Source organism: Panthera uncia (assembly GCF_023721935.1).
Source record: "Panthera uncia isolate 11264 chromosome D3 unlocalized genomic scaffold, Puncia_PCG_1.0 HiC_scaffold_8, whole genome shotgun sequence".
NCBI classification, from domain to species: domain Eukaryota; kingdom Metazoa; phylum Chordata; class Mammalia; order Carnivora; family Felidae; genus Panthera; species Panthera uncia.
In genome coordinates, this window is record NW_026057586.1 from 77,063,658 (window position 1) to 77,076,961 (window position 13,304).

Below are 13,304 nucleotides of genomic sequence, written 5' to 3' on the forward strand. Positions count from 1 at the left end.
AAAATTTAATATATTTTAAATTATTTTAAAAGAAACACAACACCTTATCCTTTGGCTTTCTTACTAGGTGCTTTTTGGAGGCCAGTGTAACATGATAAAACTTGTTGCAAAAGTATGAGAGTCCCCTCTACCACCTTTGTTGCCGAAGAAAAACATTTCTTTTCAAGATGAGAGGCTTCCATTGAAGGAAAGTTAAAAAGCTTTTGGCTCACCGTTTCATTTTTTCCACTAAGAAAAAAATACCACCTCTCAAACCAAGTGAGTACAGCAGGACAGCGGGGAATGGCTGGGGCCAATTTTCAATTTTGTGGTTATCTTGAAATGTCACAGCGTAGTCTGAGAGGCTCTGGGCGGCTTCCCCGAGGCCCCACTTTGCCATTAGCTGCAAACTTTGCTTGGTGTCCTCGGGGAGCGGGTTGAACGCCAATGATGGAAGTAACCACCTTCTCCCTTTTGAATAGTATAAGAACCGGACACCTTTGTAAAGAATAGCCTCCGAGGAGAGCTTATTCTGTGATACCAGAGACGGGGGAGGCTTTTCACACAGATGCAAGTTGAATGACCGCGTGTTTATAATCGGCGAAGGAGTCACTCGTAACACAGCCAACACGCAAGCTGCTTTATTTTTATTGAGAAGAACACTATCATAAATGCAGCCTGTTGGCTCTAAAATAAACTGCCACACTGCACAGGGCCTCGTCCTTGCGGCTTCGAGTCCGGCCCACGCTTGCCTGCCCTCCTTGCATTAAGGAGGGAGTCCTAGGCCTGGCCCCCACGGGCACAAAGTGACTCTTCACTGTCCACACCGCAGTTAGGAACCTACTTTGAGAGGAGAAATAGATACTTTTCAAGTAAGGGAACCTGAGGCCCTGTGCCTCAGGTTAATGGGCCAGAAATCCATTAACACCTATTTTTTTCTTCATTAACACCTTTATAAAGTAGATATGGAGATGGTGCCACAAGTTAGATTTACACACTTGATTCTGGAGATGTTCAGTTTACCTTGAGTGATAGAAGACACTGGTACCACATGAGATTTGGAAGCCTTTTGTTCTAGACCAAAATGGGGTAGGCCAATTTCCTGCCATCTAAGCAGTTGAATGGTAAAAAGCCTTAAGGCTAAAAGAAAGCATTTTACTCTTTTTTCCTGTAAAACACAAATGGGCAGTGCAATAAGAGAGCTGTATATTAAAACTGTTTGGTATATACCTGCTCCAAACAAACACAAACATGGTACTTTTTAAACCTTTGCCCCACCCGTGTCTGGAACAGTTTTCCAAAACTCGGGGTGACTGTGGCTTCATCCCCCAGCCCGCACAGCAGGTCATCCCGTGACAGAGTCCCCTCTTCTCCAGTCACTGTGGGGCCCGCGAATGGTGGCGAATGGTCCTCAGCATTTAGGCCTCTGTGACGATCAGGTCCCTGGTGACCTGGAAAGCGGCTATGAGGGAACTCAGCTGAATCTTCTCGTTGGTGCCAACAGAAAGTCTGTACCTAAAAGAAATCAAACAAAAGGTAAGAATAGAGAATATCACGGACGGCTACCTTTTGACAAGAGAACAGTGGAGATCAAAGACGGAACATCTGCTGAAGGAGGAAAGGAGGCAGTAAAACTTTATCGTGAAGTCATCTTGAATGTGTCCCCTCACATTTTCTTCTCTACCCTGAACACTCATTTATAATTCGATCCAAACTGGTGAGGAAAAATTAAATAAAAAAATTGTTAGTTGTCAACGGCAGCGTCCTGAACTTAACTTTGTTCTAGCTGTACAGGGGTATGCAGAATTTACATGACTAAGGATTACTTCTTCACTCGCAAAATGAATTGAGAGAAATTACCATTCAGATTCCCTTCCTCTTAATTCACTGGGAAGTATGGCTGACTGTGGTTCTGTGCTCTAGTAAAAGGTAAAGCAGGACACCGGCAGTCTATCTTGCCACCTTTCAGGCGCCCAGCCAGCGAAGGCAAAATCACGACATTCACAGCGTGGGGCTAAGGGACCTAAAGTGCGCATGTGGAAAGCCAGTGATAGCAAATTAGAGCTGGCCCTGTGTTGGCCTCTGTTTTGAACCCAATGCTTTTGTCTACTTAAATGATAGCTGCCAGCTTCACTGGGGGCTAATAACTGTGTTTATGGAGCCAGGCAAAGTGGAAAATTGAGTTTATGTTTACTTTTCCCCCCAATATGCTTTGCTATGCCAAAATGCTTTAATAACAGCTGGATAGCCGCTTGTCCCCAAGTGACCTGGATGTCGGAACCGAAGCAGGCCTTCCAAATAACAGCATTTCTAGAACCAACGTGGACCAGGCCTCTGAGGCCTAAGGAGAAGCCTTTATCTCAAATATGTAACTGAGCTGAACCTGTCCTTATGTTTATTTGTATGTTCTTTAGATACGCAAATCATGCCCTTCCCCATGTTTCTTTCAGCGATCTCACCACAAACGAGATTGTGCCATTTATGAATGACGTAGACAAAATTGCAACCACGCAAGTAGGAGGGAAAAAAAACACTACAGGGTAAAAAAAGGAAAAGAATATTGGGAAATACTCACTCAATGTCTGCCATTTTGGTCAATAAATGTACTCGAACTGAAGATGGAAAGTCAACTGGGGGAAAAAACAAAATCAACTGAGTGAGGTCTGCCACTCGCTGCTACTAAAAAAAAAAAAAATCACACCATGATTAGGAATTTAAACATCAGGTGACACTAAACTTGTCTGGAGGCCTCAGGTCACCAGGGACCGCACTTCTGAAGAAGTGAACACTACAGGTTTTCAGTTTTTACCCATTTTGTGAGCAGGTTCCAAAGTGGTCACAAGGACACAAGATGGGCAGCACTGCTTTAGCAAGGGGGCAGCTCTAGAAGGGAACTGGAAAGCCCAGTTCTCACTTGCTGTCCCGGTTTTACAAACAAATGTAATCCACTGAATTTTAAACATCTATTCACACTCATTTCCCACAAAGGGCAGAGCTGGGCTTGAGTGGACCATGTTCTCGGGCAGCGGTCGTGCCGGTTGGCCCAGTGAGGCCTGGAGAGGCCCCGGCAGGACGATGGCGGACCGGCAGGACGAGTGTCTGTAGTTGGCTGTCGCGGAAGGAAGGGTTTGCCCGAAAAGGCCACACAGCAGATCGCCTGCAGCGCCTGAGAAAATCCTGATGCCCAGTTCCCTCCAAAAGGCCAACTGAATTGGTCTGGGGGGCTTCCTATACACTGCCAAGGAGGAGAACCACTTCTCTGTACAGAAGTTACGACCAAGTGTGGAACTTCACGTGGTTCGCTTCAGACTGCTTTGGTTTACACTGAAGACAGATGTTCCTCCTCCTCTCCTTTTGGGGGAAGATACCCTTAGAAATTACAGGGTGAATTACAGCATACTATTTGCTGCTATAAAAGTACAAACCCTTGGAGGAATGAAAGTTGGCCCTCAAGAGTTTCTTTCCCCAGCAGTTTTAGAGGTTGAGAGAGTAGTTGGGGAACAAAGTTTCAAATAGCAACAAGACAAAACTAAAACTGAGGGGTCAGGTCCATACTTCATTCCTGTTTCTTCGCTTCCAAAGTGGAGCCTCGTGTTCCCTCCCCACCACCCTTAAAGCCCGCCACACGCCTCTCTCTCAGCTTCTCAGCTAGGAAGAGCCTGACTTACCTCTGTGCACAAACAAGTGTATCTCTGTCAGGATGTCCTGTAATGCCAACCCCTTCAGCGTTTTCAACTCTGTAATATCTAGAGAGGAATGGTTACGGCAAAAGGCACAAATTCCAGGAGAAACCCGCTGCACACAATTTTGAAGGCAGACTCTGGTCAGAGTCACTTTGGGAAGTAGGGTTTTTAATCCTGACACGGCTGTTTCTTTCGATTTGAACCTGCATATGTTGGACCCCAATTCTTATCATTATTTTATTGTAGAGCGAGAGTGTGTAAGGGAGAAGGGCAGAAGGAGACGGAGAGAGAATCCCAAGCAGGCCACCTGCTCAGCTCAGAACCTGACACGGCTTGATCCCAAGACCCTGGGGTCATGACCTGAACCGAAATCAAGAGTCAGACGCTCCAGCGACTGAGCCACCCAGATGCCACTCCCCCCTTCTAAAAAATTGTTTTTATCTTCAACAAGAGCCTCCTTCTGTCTCGTAGAGAACAGAGCTAAATGCATCTCCCAGAAGCCTACCCCTAGCTTTCCATTTCACCGCAAAATGAGAATAACAGTGGCCACTTGAAAATGATCACATCTGCCACCCCAAAGTCTAACTGCTTCTCTCATCCGTGAGGAAAGTGGCTTCAAGCCATACCCAGGTCAGAGCCCTTCAGGAGGAAGGGCTTTAAAGGCAGGGAGCCACTCCACCCAGAGACCTGTTGTTCCCACTAAAAGCTGACCAGATACATACACAGCCAACTGCCTTTTGCCAGTAGGGTGTAGACACCGGCTGCAGCCTGGGCTCCTGGGCCAAGTTCTGGCCTGAGGTACCTAATGTGCCATCAGCAGGACGTGAGAAAGGATACTTCTGTAGGCTGTTGTGAAGTCTTGATTCAACATCCAGTCCAGAATGTTGGCGATGTCTGACTTGAGTGGGTGCCCAGTGCAGGTGTAGACGGTCTCCTCTGTCACCTTCCCAAAGGCCATATTGGTGCTCTGTGCAGATAGAGGGGAAGAATCATGGTGGCCGTCACCACGGCGGGTCAGGAGGAAACCAGAGGCAGTGATACAGGTAGGCGGTAATGTTATGTGGGTGCAGGGCAGCTCGAACCCCGCACGGTGTACCCTGGGAAGACCTGGCCTCGTGAGAGGATGCCACTGTGGTGTTACAGCTGCAGCGTCCTTCCCTAGCTTTCCCTTGTCTCCAGCAAATTATTCTTGCAATTTTTCAAAACACAAAGGTTAGGGGGAAATCTTTGGTATGTTGTGAGACGGAGATCTTACCAGGTGTAGATTTCTGAATTTCTAGGTTGGCTGTGCTGCTGCTTCTGTCTTTCTTGAGAAACTATTCCAAAGCAGTGCCTAAAGATTTGCTAGGAGTAGTACCATACCTGCAGAATGTTCAGAGCCCTTCGCATATCTCCGCTGGAAAGAGTCACAAGTGCTTTCATCCCATCCTCACTTATGTCCACCCTGAAAGGAGAGAGGCAGGAGGAACTCAGGGGCCTGGAGAGCGCGAGCGTTCACCAAGGGAACAAGATGGCCTGGAATGATTAGGCTTTGAAGTAACGAAAGAAAGGGAAGGACGGAGGGAGCAGAACTCTCCTGATCTATAGGACCCAGAATTCACTCTGGTTTTAAGGAATGTGGGCTTCGCATTAGCAGTCACAGCCCACTCAGAGTCTAGAAAGACCCGTATTTAGGACCAGGCATCGCCATGCTGAGCGACGGGCTTTGAGTTCTGTTCTGAGAGGAAAGAGCACCGGCGAGACCCGGAGCACGAAGCCAGAGCACCCCCTTCAACAGGCAGCAGCTGGGGTTGGCTACTTGGCAACCGATTGATTCTACAGAAGGCAAAGTCTCGGTACCTTCCCTTCTAGTCAAAAAAGGCTAGAGGCATCTTAGCAGAAGGGACCTGGCAGCATGCAGTCTCCAATGACAAAAGGAGAGTAGGAGGAAATCGGGACAGCTTCCACGGGGGAGGAGGATGGAATCAGGAGAAGAACCAAGTGCCGTTTACGAAGAAAGTCCAGGAGATACCAGAGAGGATGACGACAGCTGACAGCCCGATGCTTCCTCTGTGCCCGGCACCCTACTTCGTTGTCTACACACATGACACCTGTAAATGTCAACCGGCCAGCCATCCCAGAACCCGGCCTACGCTGCTCAGTCCCCAGGGCCCTCACATTCCCTGCTTTCCGATGTACTTACTTCTCTACATCTACAACATGTTCCAGGCGGGGAACCATGAGTTCAGGAGTCAGAGGACCGAATCGGAACCTCGTACAGCGGGACTGCAAGGCGGGGATGATCTTTGACAGATAGTTACAGATGAGGCAAAAGCGGGTATTTTCGGTAAATTTCTCAATCACTGGCAAGGGAAAAGAAAACAACCTTGTGTCCATTCGGATTCTTCAAAAGACCTGGAAACCCTGAACTCTTCCATGGTCATGTGAAGGGTACAGGAAACAAGAGGTGCAGATTGCAAGCATGGAGGGGACGCTACTGTAACAAGAGAGGCGGTCCCATTGGTGGTCAGGACGGGGGCACCGGCCACTCTCTTCCGAAAAGCTGGTGAACTGGTCATCTCTACAGGATTTTATAAAATGCATCCTTTTTGATGACTTGCCCTGATTCTAGCACCCCTACCATCGCCCTCCATAGCACCCTGCCCCTGCCATCCCCCTCCATAGCACCCTGCCCCTGCCATCGCCCTCCCCAGCACCCCTGCCATCCCCCTCCATAGCACCCCTGCCCCTGCCATCCCCCTGCATAGCAACCCTGTCCCTGCCATCCCCCTCCAGAGCACCCCTGTCCCTGCTATCCCCCTCCATAGCACCCTGCCCCTGCCATCCCCCTCCCCAGCACTCCTGCCCCTGCCATCCCCCTCCATAGCACCCCTGTCCTTTTGCATAAAATTCTATGGCAGGTTGGTGATACCCCACCTTCTAATGGCGGGGCCGGGGGTACCTCCGTGTGGACTGTCTGGTGCACTTTGTCTCGAAGCCTTAGAGCATTCGAGAGAGTGATGAATTCAGAGAGGCTTATGAAACACCAGTTTCACTCTGCAGTTTCCCAGTACTCTCGCATGGGGATCTGCCCAGACTGACAGCCATTCCACGGAGCAAATGCTGAAGAAAGGCTGCCAAGGCTTTTAAGATCAGAAGATACTCTAACTGTCCTCCTCCTCCTCCCAAACATGGGCTGCAATCCACTCCTTCTCCCCCAGAACTCCAAAAGATTGTTCTTCTCTCCTAGTTGGTTACCTCAGAATCTTTTTTTTTTTTTTTACATTTATTTATTTTTGAGAGACAGAGTGAGACAGAGAGGGAGAAGGGGAAGGGCAGAGAGGGAAGGAGACACAGAATCTAAAGCAGCCTCCAGGCTCTGAGCAAACAGTCAACACAGAGCCTGACGTGGGGCTCGAACCCACGAACCGGGAGATCATGACTTGAGCTGAAGTCAGACACTCAACAGACTGAGCCATCCAGGTGCCCCCGTTACCTCAGAATCTTAATGCCAGAGATTACCAATGTCCTTTCAGAGAAATCAACTGCACCGGGCCCCTTAAGACAGACAACTAGCGTGATACTCTCCTTCCCTGCCAAATCATTCCCTTGGCAAATAGAGAAGTCACGTCAGCTTTCTGAGTGCGACAACATTTCCAGTATTATTTTCTTGGCTACTGTGTATCTCGGGGTACTGAGAGCAGAAAGGTCTACCTAGCAGCTGAGGAATACAAGACTTTCCGTACCCCCTCTCCTCATCAAAGAATGCAAATTCTCAGCCCCAAAATGAACCGAGTGGAAAAGGAGGATGCAACACCTGTGTCTGGTAGGACTTGAAAGTCCCAACAGGGCTTCTCCCTTTAAGCTGCTGCAAGGGGAAACTCCCAATACAGGGAGATTTTTGTTCTAGACCGTCGGGTGGGATTACACAGAGAAAGGGAAACCGATTTCTCTGGGCCAGAAGATGAACAAAAATTGTCAACAGCCCATGTCATTATCTCATGTCCAAAGTGCCTAATTCTCCTTCTAATGCACTCATGAGCCAACACACTATACCTGACAGGTCTTCCTACCTCTCCTCAAGGCGTTCTGGGCGTCTTGAGTCATGGCGTCAGCTTCATCCAAGATCACTAGTTTGAAGCCTTTCCTAGGAAAACAAATGGTACCATATGAAGATTTATTATTATTTTTTTATTTTAGAGAGACAGAGACCGTGTGCACCTGTGCAAGTGGAGGAGGGGGTGGAGGGAGAGAGAGAATCCCAGGCAGGCTCCACACTCGGCACTGAGCCCGACACGGGGCTCGACCCCACGACTCTGGGATCATGATCTGAGCAAAAATCAAGAATCAGACGCTCAACCAACAGAACCACCCAGGCGCCCCCGAAGATGTCTTTAATCTCCCTTCAATCTCCAGGCCGACACCTACATGTTCACATTTGTGCCATCAGGCCGGGCCTCAGAGAGTCCACTCCTCCTTGACCTCTGAGTGAAGCAAACAAGTGTGGCTGTGCAGAGGACATGCCCATCACTCTTTCAACTCTTAAAGGGAACTGAGGTCTGACTTTTGCATTTTTTGTCACGCTGCTGCCTCTGGCACCTTCACCTTTGTCTCCACTCCGTGTCCTGTTGCTCTGGCCTTGCTTTTTTCCACCACCTCCACTCCTGCCTGCCTTCACCTTTCCCTTTTTATCCATCCTGATCACAATTTATTTTTGTTTAAATTCAAACTAGCTTAGGGGCACCTGGGTGGCTTAGTCGGGTAAGCAGCTGACTTGGCTCAGGTCATGATCTCACGGTTCGTGAGTTCAAGCCCCACGTCGGGCTCTGTGCTGACAGCTCAGAGCCTGGAGCCTGCTTCGGATTCTGTGTCTCCCCCCCTCTCTCTGACCCTCCCCTGCTTGTCCTCTCTCTCTCAAAAAGAAATAAATTAAATAAAAAAATAATAATAAATTCGAACTAGCTCACCTGGTCCTAGGATGTAATCGGTCTTCAGTTAACTACTAAAACAAAGTTAACACTTCCCCAAGGAACTTGCTAATATAGCAAGTTCTGAGATGATGTTTTATTTTCACATTTGCATTATATCTTACCACCATCCTTGCACTTTATCTCTTTTTAATGGCTACTTTTGACAAAGGCATTGTTTACCTTTATAGACTGGCAAAGGGGGAGGATTTAAAACATTAAGCTCTGTCATCTCACTGATCAAAACCTCTAGGGAGAGAAATTATACAAATAATTCTTACTTAAATATTGTCCTTGTGCTGGCAAAGCTCAGGATTGGTCCCCGAACGATATCTATTCCTCGGTCGTCTGAAGCATTCAGCTGAATGTGGAAAAGAGAAGCCGAAATAAATTAGACACATGTTGGTGAATTCTCTGGGAATTAATTTATCTTTTCATCAGTCCAGCTCGGCAAGCTAGGTCTCTAGGTCTAACAACTGCTAAGAGATAAACACTATTAAAAAACCAAGATCACAATTGTATTTAAAACTCACAACTCACTAGATTGGTACATTACATTCTGAAAGGCCAACAACTGTGTTTCCTCCCCCTTTTGAGGACAATCACCGACATACTCTGGAGGAATAACTAATTGGCCTGGTCACAGTGAACACCTCTGGCATGTGCAGAATCGTGTTCAGTTTTAGCTACCGCAATCCAGAGCAACCCCGAAGTTACCAAGTCTTTAATGCATGGAATTAAGAACACTGGTGGCAGCAAGGTTCTAAGATCTCTGACAACAAAAAAAGTTAAACATTTTTTTTTTGGGATAGACAATATTTAGAATTCTGTGATCTAAGTCTATCAGTCAAATCTCAGCAGCAGATGGCAGACTCAAAACTCAGTGGTTTGAAGAGAATTCCGTGAAGAGAGATTTTAAAAGGTATTGGTGGGGTGTGGGGAAACCACGAGGGCTACGCAATCTCTCTGGGACTATTGGGGCCCGTTACCAGCCCCAGGTCCTCAGAAATGAGTTGGGGGGTGGTGTCGGCATCTGGAGAAGGCAGTGCGACTTGCTCTGTGGTTCAGATTGCTGTCAGCCTGTGGTGGTCCCCAGGGCAGAACCAGGCATCGTTCTCCTCTGACTCCAGCCAGGACCCCTATTAGCCAAACCTAACCAGGAGCCCGAGGACCAGGCAGCCTGCAGTCAATATAGCTTGGCCTTCCAGGGCAAGAACGGAGTGGAACAACATGAAGAACAAATCTGGACAGCAAGCTACTGAGCGACCACTCCCTGAGTGACCACTGAGTGTTTGAGTAGAAGTTGGCAACGGCAGAGATATTTATCTAGCCCTACAGCTGCCCCTATCTAATGCCAATCCAGAGCGAAACATCAATTCCAGGAAAAGTGACTCGAAATATTTTATGTCCAGCAAAGCAACTTACTTGTAAAGTAAAACAAATCTAAGAGAAAAACAAACAAACAACAACAAATCTAAGAGAACTAAGAGACTCTCCTTTGTAGACTAAGAATAATCCTATTTACCTCCAAGACCATGGAGCCAAATTCCTTATCTTTGTATAGCTGTTTAGCACAAGCTAGGATAGTAGAGGTCTTTCCTGTCCCTGGAGGACCATAGAGAAGCAGGTGCGGCAGTCGGTCTTCGCTAATAAATTTCTGAACTGAGGATTGGGAGGAAAGAGAGACCCCATCAGTTTCCGGGAGTTGCCTCATTCGCCGTGGGCCCTTGAGTTGGGCTGAATGCACATCAACCTCACATCCAACTCAGAGGCAGATGCAGGAATGAAAAAATGGGAAGGACTCAGCTCTTAGAGCAACATTCCATAAAGCTCAATCAGATCTTTCAAGGTTATGACTCAGCAGAGACATCACCAAAAAATTCATACGGGTCCTCCAACCAGACTAACAGCAAATGACACATGGATGCTTACTGGTACTCAAAATGTCCTGATGAGAAATCAGATCATTCAGTGTCTGTGGCCGGTATTTTTCAACCCTGAAATACAATTTAGCATGGATTATAACATATACAAATGTAAGGACATGCTGTTACGTGCCAAAGAATCCTTTCATATCCTAACAAAAAGAGGAAGAGAAGCAAAACCCGTTAAGTTTGAATACAGACCCCTGGTTCTCAACCAGGGGCAATTTTGTCCTCCAGGAAACACTCGGTGATATCTGGAGACATTTTCAGTTGTCACAACTGGGTAGAGGGTGCTACGGGCCTCCAATGGACAGGCCCCAGGGATGTCACTAAACATCCTACGATGCACAGGATAGTCACCATGCGCACACCCACCAAATATCTAGCCCAAAATACCAATAGTGCTGAGGTTGATAAACCCTGCTCTGATTTCCCCTCTCCAGCTGTCTGTCTATAAATAATCTCAACCTGGCTGGGCACCTATCATTTCAAAGTAAATTAAAAACTGAACTCGTTCCCAAATACACATCAAAGATGAATGGATAGATAAATGGCGGTCTATCCATACAAGGGAAGGCTATTCAGCCATAAAAATGACTGATGCACTGATACCTGCGACAACATGGATGAACCTTGAAAACATGGTGCTAAGTGAAAGCAGCCAGTCACAAAAGGCCACAGATTGATTCTACTTATATGAATACCCGCAATAAGCAAATTCAGAGAGAGAAAGTGGATCAGTGGCTGCCAGGGGTGCAAGGGGATGGGGTGGTAATGGGGGAGTCACTGCCAACGGGTATGGAGTTTCCATTGGGGTGACGAAAAGTTTTGGAACCAGGCAGTGAGATGGTAGCACGACATCCTCAGTGTACTTAGTGTCACTGAACTATGCACTTTAAAATGTTCACGAGTGTAAACTGTATGTTGTGTGTTTTTTCCACGATAGAAACAAACTGAACTCCTTACTAGACAAGACCAACTTGGAGCTTTGCGAAATCGAGCCAAATCCTATCAGTTTCTAAACCATCATTCAGATGCAGCTGTGAAAGTAAGACGGTTTGGAGTGCAAGCTCTGAATTCACCTGGGTTCAAATCCAAACCTATTTTCAAGCTCTGGACCTTAGGCAAGTCATTTAACCTTGCAGTATTACAACTGGAATAATAACAGCACATACCTCCTAGGGTCCTTGTAAAGATCAAACATCTAACAGGGTCCTTGGTGATCTAACAGGAAGCCATTTAAATACCACTTACCTAGGGAGCGTTATCATCACCATTATTTCAGTTTAGAATTTGAACAATAACTGCATTGAAGATTACGCAAGAGTAGAGGGCATTTTGGCACGGAAGCCGATGCAAAGTCGGAAGGGACCGAACCGCTACGCTGTCACCCACCGCGTAAAAGGGATGGGGGCGGTGGGATTAGGGCAGCGGAAGACATGACAAAAGTCCTAAAAGAACGGAGGGGACTGGGGAGTTGCGGGTGCCAAGGCGAACTTCTGGGGCTCCGTTCGGCTGCAGGTCGGGGGCGGTGGAGCGAAGTCGGGCTGCGGCCGCTCCACTTGACCACCCAGGCCACCGATCCCCTTCCCCGCGGCAGCCGGGCCTCCTCCTACCAGGGCAGGTTTCTGATCTTGGCCTCCGCGGGCTGCTGCTGCTCCTTCTTCGCTGAGGTCTCCATGGCGGGGTGAAGAAGGTGTCCGGGTCCGCTGGAGTCGTCGCGTCCCCCGGGGGCCTGCACAGCCACTAGCCACAAGCGGACCCCGGGACCCTGGCACTTAGAGTTCGCGCGCAAAAGCAACTCTCGCGAGATTTAGTCGCCAGCTTCCGACTTCCTCCCTGAGTCCCGCCCCCTCTCCGTTGCCAAGGCGCCGGTTACCACGTTACCGGTAGGCGCCGGCTGCCAGCCTCCCTCCGGGTCCGCCCTTTTAGACTCGCGCTGCCCTCTAGCCGGTGCGGCTGGGCTTCCTGAACCCCGGGATGTGGGGGAGCTGGAGAGGCAGGGCCACCCCTTGCAGCCGCCAGTCAACGTTACAAACTAAAGTCTCACGGTCAGTGCCAATTCCAGCCACCACCAAAGTTCAAACACCTACCGTTCAAAGGAACAGAAAGCCGCCAGCGCTAAAAAAAAAAAAAAAAAAAAAAAAAAAAAAAAAAAATCCGGAGGAAAAAACAACCCCAAATGATGGGGCCAGTTCTTGAATATAGATGCCCTAGGAAAAAAGGCTTGAAATACCTTTTGGCCCCAAAGCTGGGAGGTGAGTACTTTGAATTGATAAACGACTCCAAACACATACATTTCCAATCTACCGCCCAAATCCATGTCCCTCGCCCAACAAAATCTAGAGAACCAAGCTCCAGAAACAAGTCCACAGTGAAAACAAAAAATAAACTTCCAGCTAGGTGAATATGTGTACCTGGAAAGGGCTAGTTATTAAGCACAGAGGGCAGGGTCCCTGATCTGAAGATCAGAGAATCAGTACTAAAATTTTAGTTGGGGGGGGGGGGGTTGTTTTTTTGTTTTTGTTTTTTCTGAGATGAGGTGATTATAGATCACTTTTATTTTCTTCTCTCCTGCTGATCTGTATTTCCCAGCAATGATTATGTATTACATCCATAATAAGTGGTTTTGTTTGTTTGTTTGTTTTGTTTATTAACGTTTGAGAAAGACAATATGGAGACAGGATGAGGCTGGCCTGGAGTCAGAAGTGTTCTTTTTTTTTTTTTTTTTTTTTTTAATTTATTTATTTTTATTGTTTATTCTTGAGAGA

General features: G+C 47.6%; 1 protein-coding gene across 1 annotated transcript; it reads right to left on the reverse strand.

The window, feature by feature from the left end:
- Positions 1-605: 605 nt before the first annotated feature.
- Positions 606-12,231, reverse strand: RFC5 (replication factor C subunit 5). Its single transcript, XM_049619891.1, has 11 exons — positions 12,150-12,231; positions 10,541-10,605; positions 10,134-10,270; positions 8,890-8,969; positions 7,715-7,788; positions 5,845-6,004; positions 5,025-5,106; positions 4,500-4,629; positions 3,648-3,725; positions 2,555-2,609; positions 606-1,494 (listed from the first exon to the last, which is right to left on the reverse strand). Exons 1-11 carry the CDS (start codon positions 12,212-12,214, stop codon positions 1,398-1,400), a joined length of 1,023 nt encoding a protein of 340 aa, XP_049475848.1. The 5' UTR covers positions 12,215-12,231; the 3' UTR covers positions 606-1,397.
- Positions 12,232-13,304: the final 1,073 nt, after the last annotated feature.

What these genes read in the sequence shown, in the direction of transcription:
- RFC5 (XM_049619891.1), bottom strand. Translation starts at nt 12,214, where the DNA reads ATGGAGACCTCAGCGAAGAAGGAGCAGCAGCAGCCCGCGGAGGCCAAG. An exon ending in CATGTTGTAGATGTAGAGAA is followed by an intron (nt 5,107 to 5,844) that starts GTAAGTACATCG and finishes CTCTCCTTTCAG; the next exon opens with GGTGGACATAAGTGAGGATG. An exon ending in ACACTTGTTTGTGCACAGAG is followed by an intron (nt 2,610 to 3,647) that starts GTAAGTCAGGCT and finishes TTTTTCCCCCAG; the next exon opens with TTGACTTTCCATCTTCAGTT.